This window comes from Seriola dumerili, unplaced genomic scaffold (assembly GCF_002260705.1).
Source record: "Seriola dumerili isolate Sdu_G_001 unplaced genomic scaffold, Sdu_1.0 BDQW01000003.1, whole genome shotgun sequence".
NCBI lineage: Eukaryota > Metazoa > Chordata > Actinopteri > Carangiformes > Carangidae > Seriola > Seriola dumerili.
In genome coordinates this window covers 1,779,138-1,793,804 of record NW_019174258.1, presented here as the reverse complement: position 1 = coordinate 1,793,804, position 14,667 = coordinate 1,779,138, and the positions used below count along the sequence as shown (strand labels likewise).

Sequence of the window (14,667 nt, the reverse complement as noted above, 5' to 3'; positions counted from 1 at the left end):
AAATAACAATAAGACACAAAAAAAGTAAAAGAAAAAAAATCGCGTTAGAATTATGAGAATAAACAATTTATTGAAATGTGTGATTAGTCAAAATTTTAAATTTTACTAAAACTAACAACAAATAATGCATTCTTCCCTGATAAAATATATGCTGATAAAAGTAATAAAAAGTATTAATAAAATAAAAAAGTAATTGCTGAATATCTTTGTAGTGGTGTTATTGTGAGCTTTGTGCTTTCAAAAATATAAATGAGCATGTCTATTGAGACTAAACAGTCTCATAGGGTATTGAACCCTCTTTAAACCCAAGTAGGCACAGATAAGTTTCTTGAAAATAGAGCAATCAGTGAGACTGCTTTTTTTTATATGATTATAGATGATAGTAAACTTCATGAACTTCAATCAACCTGTGTATTGATATTTATTTACATGCAATATTGACATATTCTGATGCAATGCTTTCAAAGGCCAGAACGCCTGTTTGACAAGAAATTAGGCCCATTTGGGACCAGCACTACTCCAATGCCTGAGTACTGATAAATGGGAGAGATTCCCTTGGGAATCAGACAATATTAACTTGGACTGAGATACTTGATGAAAATGAAAGGATATAGTGAAACATGTCCAACAAAATGCCTGCTAGATAAATATTGGAAATTCCTGGGAAGAGTCAGAAAAGAAAAAGCAAACTTTGGAAAAAGCTAAACTCGAAGGCAAAGGAAATTGATATTAGTATTCATGTGTGCCCTCTGTTGGGTTTTTTTAAAAACAGGATACATTATAATGTACAGAAAAAATAGAGAATTTGAAGTTTTATTACACTAATATTTTTTTGATGCTTGAGAATCCGTTTTTCACCTTGACCATTGCCAAAGCAGGCATGACTACAACATTACTTAGTAGTATTTCCATTTCATGCCACTTCTTACATCTACTTCCACTACATTTCAGAGGGAAATATTTATTGCTGCAGTAAAGCTGATCCACAGAAAGTTTGAAACAATTTTGAAACTGATTAATGATTGGTTCTTTTAAGAAAATATGCCAAAATTCCTTATTCTGGTTCCTTATTCTTTTACAATTATAAACTGAATTTACTTGTTGGCCATACAAGATCAGACATTTGAAGATGCCACACTGGACTTTGAGTAAACTTTTACATGTGACCAACAAAGAAAATATGATGTATTATAAAAAATGGACTATCTGAACCACAAATATATTTGATTTTGTTGCAGCTAGTTTTTAAAAAATGGGTCATAACTGATCGATCAATAGGTGAAAACTGAACTTGACTTCAACACAATACTGCAGCATTCATGTACTTGATTACTTTATTCATGCTCCACTCCACATGCCTTTACAACAGGACATGGGTTTCACCAACACCATGTACAGTATGTCCATTAGTTTAAAAAAAAAAAAAATACAGTACATCATGCTGAAAGATATCACAGCCAAAAGTCATTTAAAACAATTATTTTAGGTCAACATTTACACATTACCAAAGGTGCCACTTAACATATTTGTCATCTCTGGCTGGACAAAATGTGCTATAGGTACTTTAAGACTGAAAACCATTAACATGATGGTCAAGTGTATTAAGACGTTTGGATAACAGCTGTATATTACCTGACAATCTTAGGCACACAATGTTCATGAGTATTCACATCTATTTAATACACACTGCACTAAACTGAACCAGATTAAACACAGATCAAACTGTCTGAAATGAGTTCACAGTTTTGAATAAAAGGAAAAACATTTAACTCCAATATTCCTTTTCTTCATCAGTTCTCCTTACAAGAAAATTTACTGGTAATACATGCTTTAATTATGTGTCTGTTGCCATGGTTGCTATGGTTTTAATGATTGTATATACATCTTTCTTGTCAAACAATTACAAGCCATAGACTTTTTTCCAGTATCCAGGGTGGCTAATTGAAAAATGAATAAACTCAGAGCAGGCCTATACTGTGTGAAAAGGGGCAAATAGGATGCTGAAAAAGAAATATTGCTTTAAGGCCTAGAAATGTTTTTAAGACCGTGTGAAACAGATCAACACAAAAGGAAAACAGGCATGTTAAACGAGTGGAGGACAAGTATGGATGGCTTTAGAGATAGTAGTTGTGAAATACACTGATGATGGAAAAAGAAGTTACAGTGATTATGATCACGTAGTCTAACAGATTTAACTCACTCCTTATTGTAACCTAATTAAACACTAAGCATTTTAGTTGTTTAATATTAACTTATATGACCTAATAAACTTGGAAATGACTGCTCAGTACATGGTTACTTGTGTGTTCTGAGCAGGAACAATTAATATACAACTCCTGCATGCATAATCACCCAATTACAGGGTAGCTTTTCTCTGCAGGGCATTTATTTTGTACATTTATACAAGCCACACACTCTAATGTGAATACCTCACACCTGCACAGTGTTCAGTAAATCCAATTTTAGTGTGAATTAAAAAGTTTGATAAAAAAAATATATATATATATTAATTTCCACATGGGTTTCTAAATACCCTGCTTCATAATGTAGTGCACAGGAAGATAAAAACACTACTGTATAAACATATGCACAAAAAAAAACAAACAAACAAAGACAACGATGAAAAGCTAGCCTTCTCTCTCAGACCTTCTTGATCGTGTCGAAAACAACATGAGGAAAAGTGCAACATCCAGTAACATCATGTGGTCCTCTCTAAAGTTATGCATCTTTCACATCTGACACGTCGTCCTGCTTGCGCTCAGTCATTCGGGCACATCGTGGACAAGTTGTGGAGTTGTCATAGTAACAATCTCTAAAAAGACGTATAAGAAAGAGAAAACAAACACCAAAAAATGTTTGTTATATAATATATTTGGTTAATGGTGTCTATTTGGGTAATTTATTGTTCACTCATAGTTAAGTGTTTGGGAAATTGTACTGGGATAACCTCATTAATCATGCCTTTCTTATCTCTCTGGATGCAGTTTAAAAGCATGCTTAACTAATAAATCTCAGACTAGATTAGCCCAGTAACTGGATGTTTTTAGGGTTACTAGTAGCAACATTTTTCTTAAAAAGTTAATGTTAAACTCTCAACAATCACCATAATTGACTAACCTGTGGAAGACAGCAGAGCAGTCGTGGCAGACTGAGGTGTGACTGTCAAAAGGGAACAGGATGTCTCCCTCCTTACACAGCTCGCAAACAAATCCTTTGGCCTGACAACGCTACACACACACACACACACAAAAATGGGACAGAAAGTCAGAGTTTTGGGGAGGTTGCACGATTTCTACGACCTTAGCTAATGACACGGTACAATCGCCATTAAGTCTCTAATAAGGCAGTAGACTTACTGACAAAAACAAGTCAGCAGTGTCATCAGACTTGTGCTTTGTGCTTCATGTATGAGCTCACCTCACAGTCTAGTTTGATGTGTTTAGCAAATGTAGTGTGGATCTCTGTAAGGGAACAGCTGAGTCTGCCACTGGAGATGTCAATCAAATCCTGTAGTGAGTACATGTCATCATTCTCCACAAAGTGCTGCCGATCTTGTAGCTGGAGAAAACAAACACAGTGGAAAATTATTTTAAAAATGTGTGCAATGCATAACAAAATATATGCAATCAACCAGCATGGCAAACACTTGAATATCTAAGATTAAAACCTTATTGGTGTACATGTTTTACCATTTATGTCTGTTGGAAAGCCTTTTTAACAATTTAACAAATAATAATGCACACATTACGAGGTTCTCACATTTTTGAGCTGATACTGAACTTGAAGTAAGAATAGTCAAGTCAAGTTTATTTGTGTAGACTGACTAATCCCATAGTGTCTCATCAAGTTCTACATCAGCAAGCTTTTCCTCATTTCAGCACGAGCTCTCCACTTCCACCACATAGTGGTGCTGTTGTAATATTACTTATGGGTTACAAATGTCAGTGTAGATGACGATTTAATGACACAGGTGATTTTAAATTGTGGTAGATAGATATTGTAAAAAGATGACGACCTGTAGTAGTAGCCGAGCCTCCATTGCCTCTTTACAGGTAATAAAATAGGGTTTCATCAACAGAATATCTTGACGAAGTTTCTGTAAAGAAACACACACATTAACACACACGTTGTTGCCAGTCTCACTTAATGCACACACTTGAAGTTGAATTCCTCTCTCACTGCATGAGCTAGTACAACTTGATATAAAAGTTGTTTGATTTTCATCATAACCATGCCTAATCTAAAATATAGTGACAAAGTTTTATATAGCCTATATAGCCTAAGAGCATCTTTACTTCAAACTCCACAATTTCTTGCAGGGTCTTTACCTGTGCCTCCAAAATAGTGAGGCTACCCACCCTAATCTCAACCAGTTCCTCCACAAAGTTAAATAGCAGCGGGTTGATTTCTTTCAGCTTCAGAACAGGCCGTGACATCATCAGGGCCAGGTAGCGCAATGACGAACGACAAACCTGCAAAGGAGACACACTGTCAGACCACAGACTGGCTGGAAATACCCACAAGAACACATTAATGCACATTTCACCAACACAGTGATGTGGCTTAAACATGATTCAGTAGACAGCCTGGATGGTCCATGCTCATCATCTGACCTGGATTTGCTACCCTCCTCCTGACCTAGGTTAAACTTGAAAGTAGGTCAGATGCTGATTGGCTTTCATAAAAAGGCATTTCTATTAGAGATCGAAATGCAATTTAATGTATAATGATGTTTTAACAACATTAAGCTGACTCCCCTGAGTAATTTTTTTAAAACTTGGTAAAGCTCCTCTGAAGCCACAAAAAACATGGTTTCAAAGGGTGTGTAGCACATTTCATGATTAGTACATTAATTTTGACATGTGATATGAGTGTCCCCTTAAGCTTATTTCTTACTATAATATAATTGCATGTAATTCTATCAATGAGCAGTACCGTATAGGAATGCAGCTGCAGATAACTATCAACAGTGATAAACAGAGAAAAAAATACAGTATGATGGCATCTCCTGAAAATCCTGCTTCAACATGTGTTCAGTAAACCCACATCTCCTTTATGAAGGGGTACAACTTGACAAGAAATCTCACAGATCGATATATAAAAGGTGAAGGAATGTTTTTACATGTTGAATGTATTTTGCTGTAGCTGTTGAGGGGTACCTTGCGTGGTTCAAACTCCCAGTTGTGGATGACACGAGCTGGGACAATGGCTGTGTCATTCCAGTGGCATGTGCTGCAGTAATACTGGCCTGTGTAGTCACACTGTCTGGCCTCACTTGGAACGCCCCCTATCAGATAAATATCACACAGTACAGTCAAACAATGAAACAAAAGAAAGCTAGATGTACTTAAATACATTTAAAAACACCCTCACTAAACACATAGTATTTGCACATGTAGTAGAAGATTAAGATATTATATCCCATGTCAAAAAGCGAACTTTGATCAGTTCCAATTAGTCTACATATTGCTTTTAGATCCTGTTTCTCCATTTCAACCTGCCAAACATGGACCAACACAGTCCATTCATACTCACTCAGTGAAATAGGTGTGCGGCATTCTGCACAACGGTAGTCTTGCCGGTCTAGTCCTATCTCAGGGCAGATGCTGAGCTCATACTCAGACTGGTGGCTGACCTTTGACCTCACACAGGGCTTAGTGATCAGGTTCATACACTTACTATGGCAACGGTAATAGCAACCTGAGAGAGGAAATAGATACTCACATGACATGACTTTTTTTTTTTTTTTTTTTTGCACACCAACATTAGCACTAAAATCCCCACTATACCCACTGGGTTTGGTATGAATGTGTGGTTGACAGATTCAGGGAGCTGAACAAAGAAGCCGCACTGAGTCTGCTGATAGGAAAATAAATACAAAGAACACTGTTTGGAAAACTGGAAATATAAAATGAAAGTATGAGGAAACCCTGTAATCCCCGTTCTAACCAGTAATCTCATTCTTAAATCAATTAAAATTACTTCTCAGTCTGATTGGCTGAAACAGTGGCACACTATACTGTTACACTTCATTTTGTATGCATGTGGAGTAAAACTTTTGAGAGATCAGGTAAGATAACGCGATGAAGTGACATAGTGTGTGTACCACAGCTTTTAGAACAGGGAATGTTGAGATAGAGCGAGTATAACATTGCATGAACACAGTACGTCACTAAAATCATCCTGTTGCAATGAGTTATGGGAATTATTTACAATTTTGGCATAAAAAGCCAAAAGATATATTGGATGGACTAATATATTAAATAGAGTGTCTCACCTGTGCATGTATACCATGTCTGGATAAGGCCCCAGATGATAGTGCTACACTTGTCACAGGTCTGTTTGACACTCTTGCTCTTTTCCTTAGAGAAACGGTGCTCCAGCAGGATCCTCAGATTGGGCTCATCTTCCTCAGGGTCCTTTCAAGGGTCAAAGTGCAAAACCAAAATTCACCAAGTGTAGTAGTAGTAGTGGTAGTAACACAGTTCATGTATGGTTGTTAAAGACATGCATTACTGCAAAATATGTGCACAATACCAATTTATGTACATTGAAACACTGATATTATACCATAGCTGTTACCATGTGTATTTTGCCTACAAACTGTGATCTGATACAAACACACAAACACAGTAAAATAGAAATATGCAGTATTTGCAGTATTTTTTTTTTTTTTTTTTTTTTTTACATATATTCATCCCCCATATGTTCAACTTCCTACACAAATTTCTATTCCCTAAACAAAAGTTGTCTCTTCAACCTAAATCACATGGGAATTTAACAAACAGCTGTGTTATTGTTTAACTTAAAGTGCTCTGGGAAAATGCCATATAGTTTACAACTTTGGGCACAAGATTCAGCTGCTTCACATGATATGGTTCAAAATGACAAAGCAAAAACGAGAATGTGGATGTTCAAAAACTACTGCTACTTCATGAAAAAAGTCCTTTTGTGCATCACTACCATAACATGCTGTAACACTTGTGGTTGGTTTACAGTAATCAGCCTGACACATTACCAGCATGCTGCCTAAACAGTTTCATCAGTGATAGAGGTTTTCTAAAGGCAGAGAAATTGTTAGGTTCCAAAAACACTAAGGCTAGGCCTAGCTATTGGAAACACAACTCCAGAATGACATATAAAATAACAAACATTCTCTTTTCCATAAAATGTATTCAAATAACTAATTAACTTACTTTCTGTAAATCAAATAAAACATAGAGAAACAGAAACTGTGCTATCTGAAACATGAGGAGTTGACACCCATGAACTTGTTTATCAAGTTATCATTCTCCAAGAATGTCTGCAATGTTTGCTCTCAGTTATTTCATATAGGGAAATGAGGCCAAAAGTGATATAATCATACACTGCACACAGTAATCACAGTATTTCTTAGGATCTTCCCGTTTACCTCTCTGACACTGATCTCCACTCATAAGCACCAATTTTCAGCCACAGGCCAACTACAAACTAAAAACTATTGCACCCATTGAAGTATTCTTAACCCCTAAATACAATATATTTTCCAAATTCACTTGAATGCAGCATTCATTTTAGGGAATGCCTCTAGAATACAGTAAAAAAAAAAAGAAGCATGCTTCAAACATTGTACACACATGCACAGCTGTGCATTCCACAAACTTGAGAACATGCAAGTGAAATTAGCCAATTAAGAATTAAGAACTTCTTTCTAGCTGAGCCAGCACCAAAAACTACAACATCATGTTATCCACTTATCCATTCACTCCTCAGTTCCAACCTTAAGCTCCTGCAGTTTGAGACGAAGGTGTATAAGTTTGACCACCGTGTCCTTCTGCCTCTCTGAGTGTTCTGGCAGCTCCAAGATCAGCTTCTTACACTCCTCTATGGCTAGTTTCAGCTGTTCAATGTCAGAAGCTACAAAAGAACCCTGGAACAGATGAAAAAGAGTAAAGCACGTCTAAACATACAGTAAATAGAAAAGGAAGTTTTGTATGTGTAGCACTCTAAGTTTTTCTTTACTTACCATAGGCCTCGAGAAGTGGTCCTCAGCTAGACCGAGGTCCATTGTCCGATCTGAACTGTGGGTTCTGCTTCCAGAGAACAGCTCAGGCCTTGCTTCTAAAACAAAAAAAAAAAAAAAAGAAAAAAAGAGGGCAACGTGGGATAAAGCACTGTTCTTCTTGTAAGCATTCAAACTATGGTTTTGTAAGTGCACTCGGTCATGCATGCTAATATCACACACATGACTGTGGTCACTCAAGGCAATTCCTACACTCAAGACTCAACACTGGAGAAGTCTTGAAGAAGGACAAAAACACAAAATAGACAACTGAGGTAATCGCAGGCGATTGTCTTATGAGGTCTGGTAATGTGTAACCACACCAGCAACTCCTACAGTGTGATTCAAACTGCCGCTCATCAAGCTGAATGAACTTTGAAGTGTTGATATGCTATCTGCTGCTATTAACTATTTTTGTTTCATCTGTGGTACTACACAGATGGAGAGTAAACCATTGTCGTCCTGATTCAGTGTTTCACACATGTTGAGAGTGAACACAGTGGTGGTGACTGGTGCAGTGTGTGTCCGATGTGCGTGCAGAGACTCATGCAGTTTAGAAGAGGAGAGTTTAACCCAGGTTATTTACTGTAGCTGCAATTTACTGATGATTCCTAAAAGCCTCACATGGAGGCTATTAGTAGACGCTAGGTTGGTGGCTGTACACAGAGAAGCCTCTAGTCCCCACTCAGTTACTGAAGATCAGGAAACTCAGAAAGATGTGTGGACAAAATTTAGTCGGTTGGGGGAAGAAAAGAAACTAAATTTGAAGAAACAAGCCTTTGATTTATAATGACACATTTCAAATGATACATAATAAACCATGATAGTCACATATTTTACCAAACCTTTTCTCAATCTTCTTGAAAAAAATCAGACAAATGCTGTTATTACCTGCATACACCTCAGAAGAAAACATGTTGAGTGAATTCAGCTTCTCAGTGCCCGACAGACAGAGACCAATAAAGCAGAGAAACACAGGTGACACCAGTAAAATCAGTTCAGCTAACCTTTTGTCAGACTTGCCTGTCAGACTGATTATAATGAAACAAAAAAGTTCTGTAATTCCTAAATCCTAAAATACAAGAAATGTGACTATAGCACTGCTTACACTTATGTTTTTCATTTCCTCATTTTCCTCTAAGTGACATTTAGGAAGGTAGATAACCTCAGAAAGAGCTCCTACTGCAGCACTAATCTGTTAAGTAAGGAAATTAAAAAACAAAATCACATAGTTCCATAAGGGAGGTTACTAGACCACCTTTCCACAAACGTAGATCAAGAAATATTTTATATTTATCCTAATTTTCCTACAGCAAAAACCTCAAGGAGAGCTGAGTAGTTTATCCTGCTCAGGACAGACCACAGGCAGGGAACATTTGTTATTTTTTACACAAAACTGGCAGATAAAATTCCAAATTAATTATCCTCTGTTCACAAACCAGCCATTTTTGCAGAGCACAACAGCACATTAATGAAATAATGGCTGGATATCTGCCAAAGTAGGCATTCATTTCTCATCCTCACAATTTTATCAGCTGCACATAAACATGTCAGAACTTAATTTCTGGGATTTTCCTTCATACATTCGAAACTGAAATAGGGTCAAACATAGTTGTGCTGTGCTTGAGGCCTACTTCATGAATTTTGGTAGTTCCCTATAGTGAATTGTAGCATTTCAGGTCCAGTTTCAGTCTTGACTAATAATGTTCTTCACCCGTGAACCAGCTTTTCCTTCACAAGGCCTTTGTGACCACCAGAGAAAAATAAATAAACCCATAAGGTGTGGGAAAATGCAGTATGTGTTGCTGTCAGTCACCAGATTGAACTTGTTTTAATTTTTCCACACTGGTCAGAGTAGCAATGATGTTGCAGGACGACAGTTACCAAAACTGTCCAATGAATTAGGTCCAATAAACAATATCCAAATGACTTCACATTTACACCTCTTGGTTCATTAGTTAGAAATCAGAGTTTACATAAAACAGACTCAAACCCAAAGACAACCCAGGTTTTTTTTTTTTTTTCCTTGAACTGAACTATATTAGAGGTGTGAAAGCACCTTAAAGTGAGGTCATACTCTACACTTGAGATTGCTGTGTCATGATTTGCCTGTGAAGAACTTCAGAGGACTTTACCATGCTGTGGGGGCGTCTTGCCTCCTTGGGGACCATCTTCTTCCTCTCCCCGATCAAAGGGATTGAGGCGGGTTTGGCGGAAAAGTGCAAGTCTCTCATCATACTCCATTTCATCGGCTACATCTAAAGAAGACAAAATACATTACAGTCACAATGAGAGGTTTGTTCATTTCTTTTCAATTATGTTTAGAATTTGAAGTAGGAAGAAGGATCAAGACCATCTTTTAACAGAAGCCAGATAGGCTACAGTGTCATCATGGTTATTACTTAATGTGCAGTGTATTCCCATTCAGATCCCAATTAAACTGCACTGCTCTTTAGTCCTCAGGGAGCTGTACGAGGACAATAAACCCCCACTCAGAGGACCAAACAAGTAAATGTGTCATAAAGTAAATATACAAAATACATGTCGCAATGAAAGCAGTGTTTTGTTTTACAGTTGGTTGAAAAGCTCTGATATGCTCATTGTGCTGCCTTGGCACCTGTAAACATACCAGGGAGACTGTATCATACGCACGCCCTTCACCTGATTAAAATCAGCATGTCCAAAAGCAGCAATGCAGCAATTCAGCTTTGTACTTGAAAGTTGAGGAACTTGCATGAGACAGCTTTTAAAAACAATGGTCAAAATTTAAGTTAAGATATCCTGACTTTCAGTCCCTCTCCCCAGCACTGGCAAAGCTTGAGAAACACTGGATCTTTCACTTCCTAAAACGCAACCCATATGTTATAACATCCTGTTTTCACCGACTTTGTATTACTCCCTTTGACTAGTCAATCAATTCTGACATGAAAACTTGGTGGAGTGCCACTTAAATTCTAACTGTCACCTCTGTTTGTTTTTTTTTTTGTTTTTTTGCTACAGATGCTAAAAATTTAAACAAAGTTTAAGTTAAATAATAATAATAATCAAATAAACAAGTGAAATAATGTGTTGCCCTGTCCAGAGGATTAGATACTGGTCCATGGACAAGTCAGTTACAAGTGGTCTGCAACAGACTTGGGGATTTTCTGCCATTCTTTCTCTGCATATCCTCTCAAGCCCTATTAGTTGGATGTGGGCCATTTTCAGGTCTCTCTAGAGATGTTTGATGAGGTTCACAAGAGGGCTCTGGCTGGGCCACTCAAGGACTTTCAGAGAGTTGCCCCTGTGCCAGTCCTGCATTTCTTGGCCGTGTGTACTTAGGGTCATTGTCCTGTTGTAAGGTGAACCTTCAGCCCAGTCTGATGTCCTGACTTCTCTGGACCAGGTTTTCATTAAAGACATCTCTCTATGTTGCTCCATTCAGCTTTCACTCAATTCTGACCAGCCTATCTGTCCCTGCCACTGAAAAGCACCGCAACATCATGATACTTCTACTACCATGCTTCACTGTTGGGATGGTATTAAGCAGGTGATGAGCAACACCTGTTTCCCCCCCAGACATGACACTTAGAATTGAGACCAAACAGTTCGATCTTGGTTTCATCAGAGAATCTTGTTTGTCACAGACTGGAAGTGCTTTAGGTGCTTTTTTTTTGTTGCAAACTCCAAACAGCTTTTCGACTGTCTCTCGCTGAGGAGAGCCTTCCATTCAGCCACTAAGCCCAAATGGATACTGCAGTGGAGTGTTGCAGTGGTGGCTGTCCGTCTGGAATCTCCACACAGGAACTCTGGAGCTCAGCCAGAGTGACCATCGGGTTCTTGGTCACCTCTCTCACCAAGGTTTTCGACCTAAAGGCTTGGCTTCAGGTGTGAGACATTATATAGACAGGTGTCGGTTAAATTTTCCACAGGCAAACTCCAATCAAGGTGTAGAAACGTCTATGATCAAAAGACACCTTAGCTAAATATCAAGTGTCATAGCAAAGGGTCAAAATACTTTTGTCAGTGTAATATTTCAATTCTCCCTTTTTAATGAATTTGCAGAAATTTCTCAACTTCTCTTTTTGTTTTGTCACTATGAAGTATTGAGCGTAGATTGATGAAGGAAAAAATTAATTAAGGATTTTAGCATGAGGCTGCAACATAACAAAATGTGAAAACAGTGAAGGGGTCTGAATACTTTCTGAATGCACAAAGAAAAGGTCAAAAGCCAGAGGGCTGTGGTATACAAAAAAACTGTTTTATACCATCCTAGTGTTAAAACTACATCTGTTCAATGAAAATCAGTGTGGTGTATTCAGATGTGCAATAGCACTGTCACTAAGCAGGCTGCAAAGCAGAGTTTTCTCTAAACAATTATCAAAATATAGACGATTTAAATGAGTATTAATGAAATCTTTTCATACATATCATCCTCTCGCTCAGCACATGGGATCAATCAAAAAAAACACTGCAAAGCATCACAAAGGTTATAAACACAGGTTGAAGCACTGCCGCCTCATCTCAGCAACTATGAGCAATCGGGGTCGTCTTTCTTTGACAGTCCTCCTCTAGTAACCTTCTTTATGTTTCGAGTATTCCTGCTAAACATGTACAGCATGGGATAAATTCAATTACAGTTATGCCACCAATATAAAAGAGCACATCAACATCAATACACAGATGTCAACAACCAGCTAACGCTAGCTAGCTAACTAGCCTTGAAAACATACCATTCATGTGTTGTTTTGATACTAATTTTAGCGAATTTAATTGGTCCGTGTTGGTCGAATCTTACCCCGTTGTTGACCCTATTTATCATGAGGGAACCGGCCCTTGTAAAATGTGTTTTTATAGCAAAAGCGTGCGGTCAATTATGAGCAGTTCCCCCGTGTTGTTTTGTCTCTGTCATCAGCAACATCAGAAGGCAAAAAAGTGTCAAGTCATAATACTTCGTCAAAACATCTATATCCGGTTAATATTTTCAAAATAAAAACCTTTCATGACAGCCATGTAGTAGCATTATATGATTAATAGAGAAACTAAAGAGGAATCGAATAACTGGTTCTATACGTTTCCTTTGTTCAATAAAAAACTATGCTTGTTTCTATTATCTTACGGTGGTATAGCTAAATGAAGCCACTTTAAGCTGTTTTTATACGGAAGTAATAATTAATACTTTTATTTTGAAAATAGACTTTCAGTTGTTTTACCGTGAGCAGGAATACCTAGATGATAAGGCATCACCTCCAAAGTTTGGACTACATGTCATAGTAGGACTTTTTGTCCCTTCAATATCACTGCAGCCAGTTTCCACGACATCTAGTAAAAATTACTGACTGAATTTGACATTGCACTGGTGATAAAGTTTCATAACACACTGTTCATGGTATTCAGAAGTAGGCTGTTCACAATTTCAAGCTTTCAAGAAGATAGGTGTTAGGACACACATTTGATTGCAAAGGTTGCGTCATGTAGGCAGATGTCACCTAAAATGTTTACATATCAACTCAATACAGCAAACAGTATGATTTATGGAGACTCCATAAAATTACACCATTTTGTCACATTGTCTGCCATGCTGTATCGTCAGGGTAAACAGACTGCAATAACTAAAATAGACTGAAAAGGACAATAAATGCCTTCTTTATCTCTCCTCTACCCCTCTCATTTTGCTAATGAAAATTTCAGCAGAATACGAGTAAATAAGGAGAATATTTGTGAAGTTTTGAAGCTGTGGTTGATTCCAAGCTTTCATTTTTATTTAAAAAACACAAGCAGCAGCTATAATGTTCAACAGTTTGGCAGTTCCTGGAAGCTGTGAGGTTCACATTGGAGCTCATAACATTACAGAGTAAGAAGGGGGTGGTGTGTACATTAATGATGATGAACTTGTAACCTGCAGAAAGTGGTAGTAAGAGAGGATTCTTTTTTCTGTGAAAAGATAGGCGCAGACATCTCAGAATCTGCTTTAGAGTATGCTTCGTGCTTTTTAAGCCTGTTTTATGTCAGTGCCATCCTGGTCGAGCGAACTGGTTGTCACATCAATTCGTGAGTGCCAAACTGAGAAACACACCATATCATCAGGTAGCCTATAAAAAGTAACGAAAAGTACTACATATGCAGTTACACAGTGCAGCCTAAGATGAACCAGAGAATCAATTTCTGCATGTTTAATGAACAAAAATGCCTTTGCTCAGGAGAGATTCTGTATAAAGGGCATTGCGTTCTTATGAATAAAGAGATCTTCTGTTCAATGATTTGAATGCTGTTTGACAGAAGCATGTGACCCACTTCAGACACATTACAAATATCATTTTGTATCACTTTTATACGGTGGCCGAGAGAGCTGAATGCACTGTAACTCAACAAAACACAAGCAAATAGACAAAACACAAGCAAATGAATAAAACATCTTCATCAATTTGACAAGACATGCACTGCAAATACACACACAACACAACCAAGTAGAAAAACATCCCGTCTGGGACATGCTTTTCACTCAAGCCTTTGTGAACTTCTGAAGTTATTGAAGTGTGCTACTTTGCAGTGGTGTTTGGAAAAAGACCTCAAATGTAAGTTCATCTCTCTTTGAAGCACTGACAAAGCATTGAATATCAAGTGCGCATTGCATTCCAGCTGGGTTC

At 37.6% G+C, this 14,667-nt stretch overlaps 1 protein-coding gene across 5 annotated transcripts; it reads right to left on the bottom strand.

Annotated features, from left to right (window-relative positions):
• Positions 1-1,320: 1,320 nt before the first annotated feature.
• On the bottom strand, positions 1,321-12,928 carry def8 (differentially expressed in FDCP 8 homolog). Of its 5 annotated transcripts, none has more exons than XM_022745617.1 (12): positions 12,754-12,928; positions 10,177-10,299; positions 8,006-8,100; positions 7,760-7,909; positions 6,278-6,419; positions 5,536-5,700; positions 5,160-5,287; positions 4,359-4,472; positions 4,016-4,096; positions 3,418-3,558; positions 3,118-3,227; positions 1,321-2,812 (listed from the first exon to the last, which is right to left on the bottom strand). In XM_022745617.1, exons 1-12 carry the CDS (start codon positions 12,758-12,760, stop codon positions 2,719-2,721), a joined length of 1,350 nt encoding a protein of 449 aa, XP_022601338.1. In that variant the 5' UTR covers positions 12,761-12,928; the 3' UTR covers positions 1,321-2,718. The 5 variants fall into 5 exon arrangements, with proteins under 5 accessions (XP_022601338.1, XP_022601339.1, XP_022601340.1 ...); XM_022745618.1 differs by having other exon boundaries at positions 8,006-8,097; XM_022745619.1 differs by having other exon boundaries at positions 12,819-12,928.
• Positions 12,929-14,667: the final 1,739 nt, after the last annotated feature.

What these genes read in the sequence shown, in the direction of transcription:
- def8 (XM_022745617.1), bottom strand. An exon ending in CAAGACGCCCCCACAGCATG is followed by an intron (nt 8,101 to 10,176) that starts GTAAAGTCCTCT and finishes TTTTTGTTTTAG; the next exon opens with AAGCAAGGCCTGAGCTGTTC. An exon ending in AGGCTCGGCTACTACTACAG is followed by an intron (nt 3,559 to 4,015) that starts GTCGTCATCTTT and finishes TGTTTTCTCCAG; the next exon opens with CTACAAGATCGGCAGCACTT.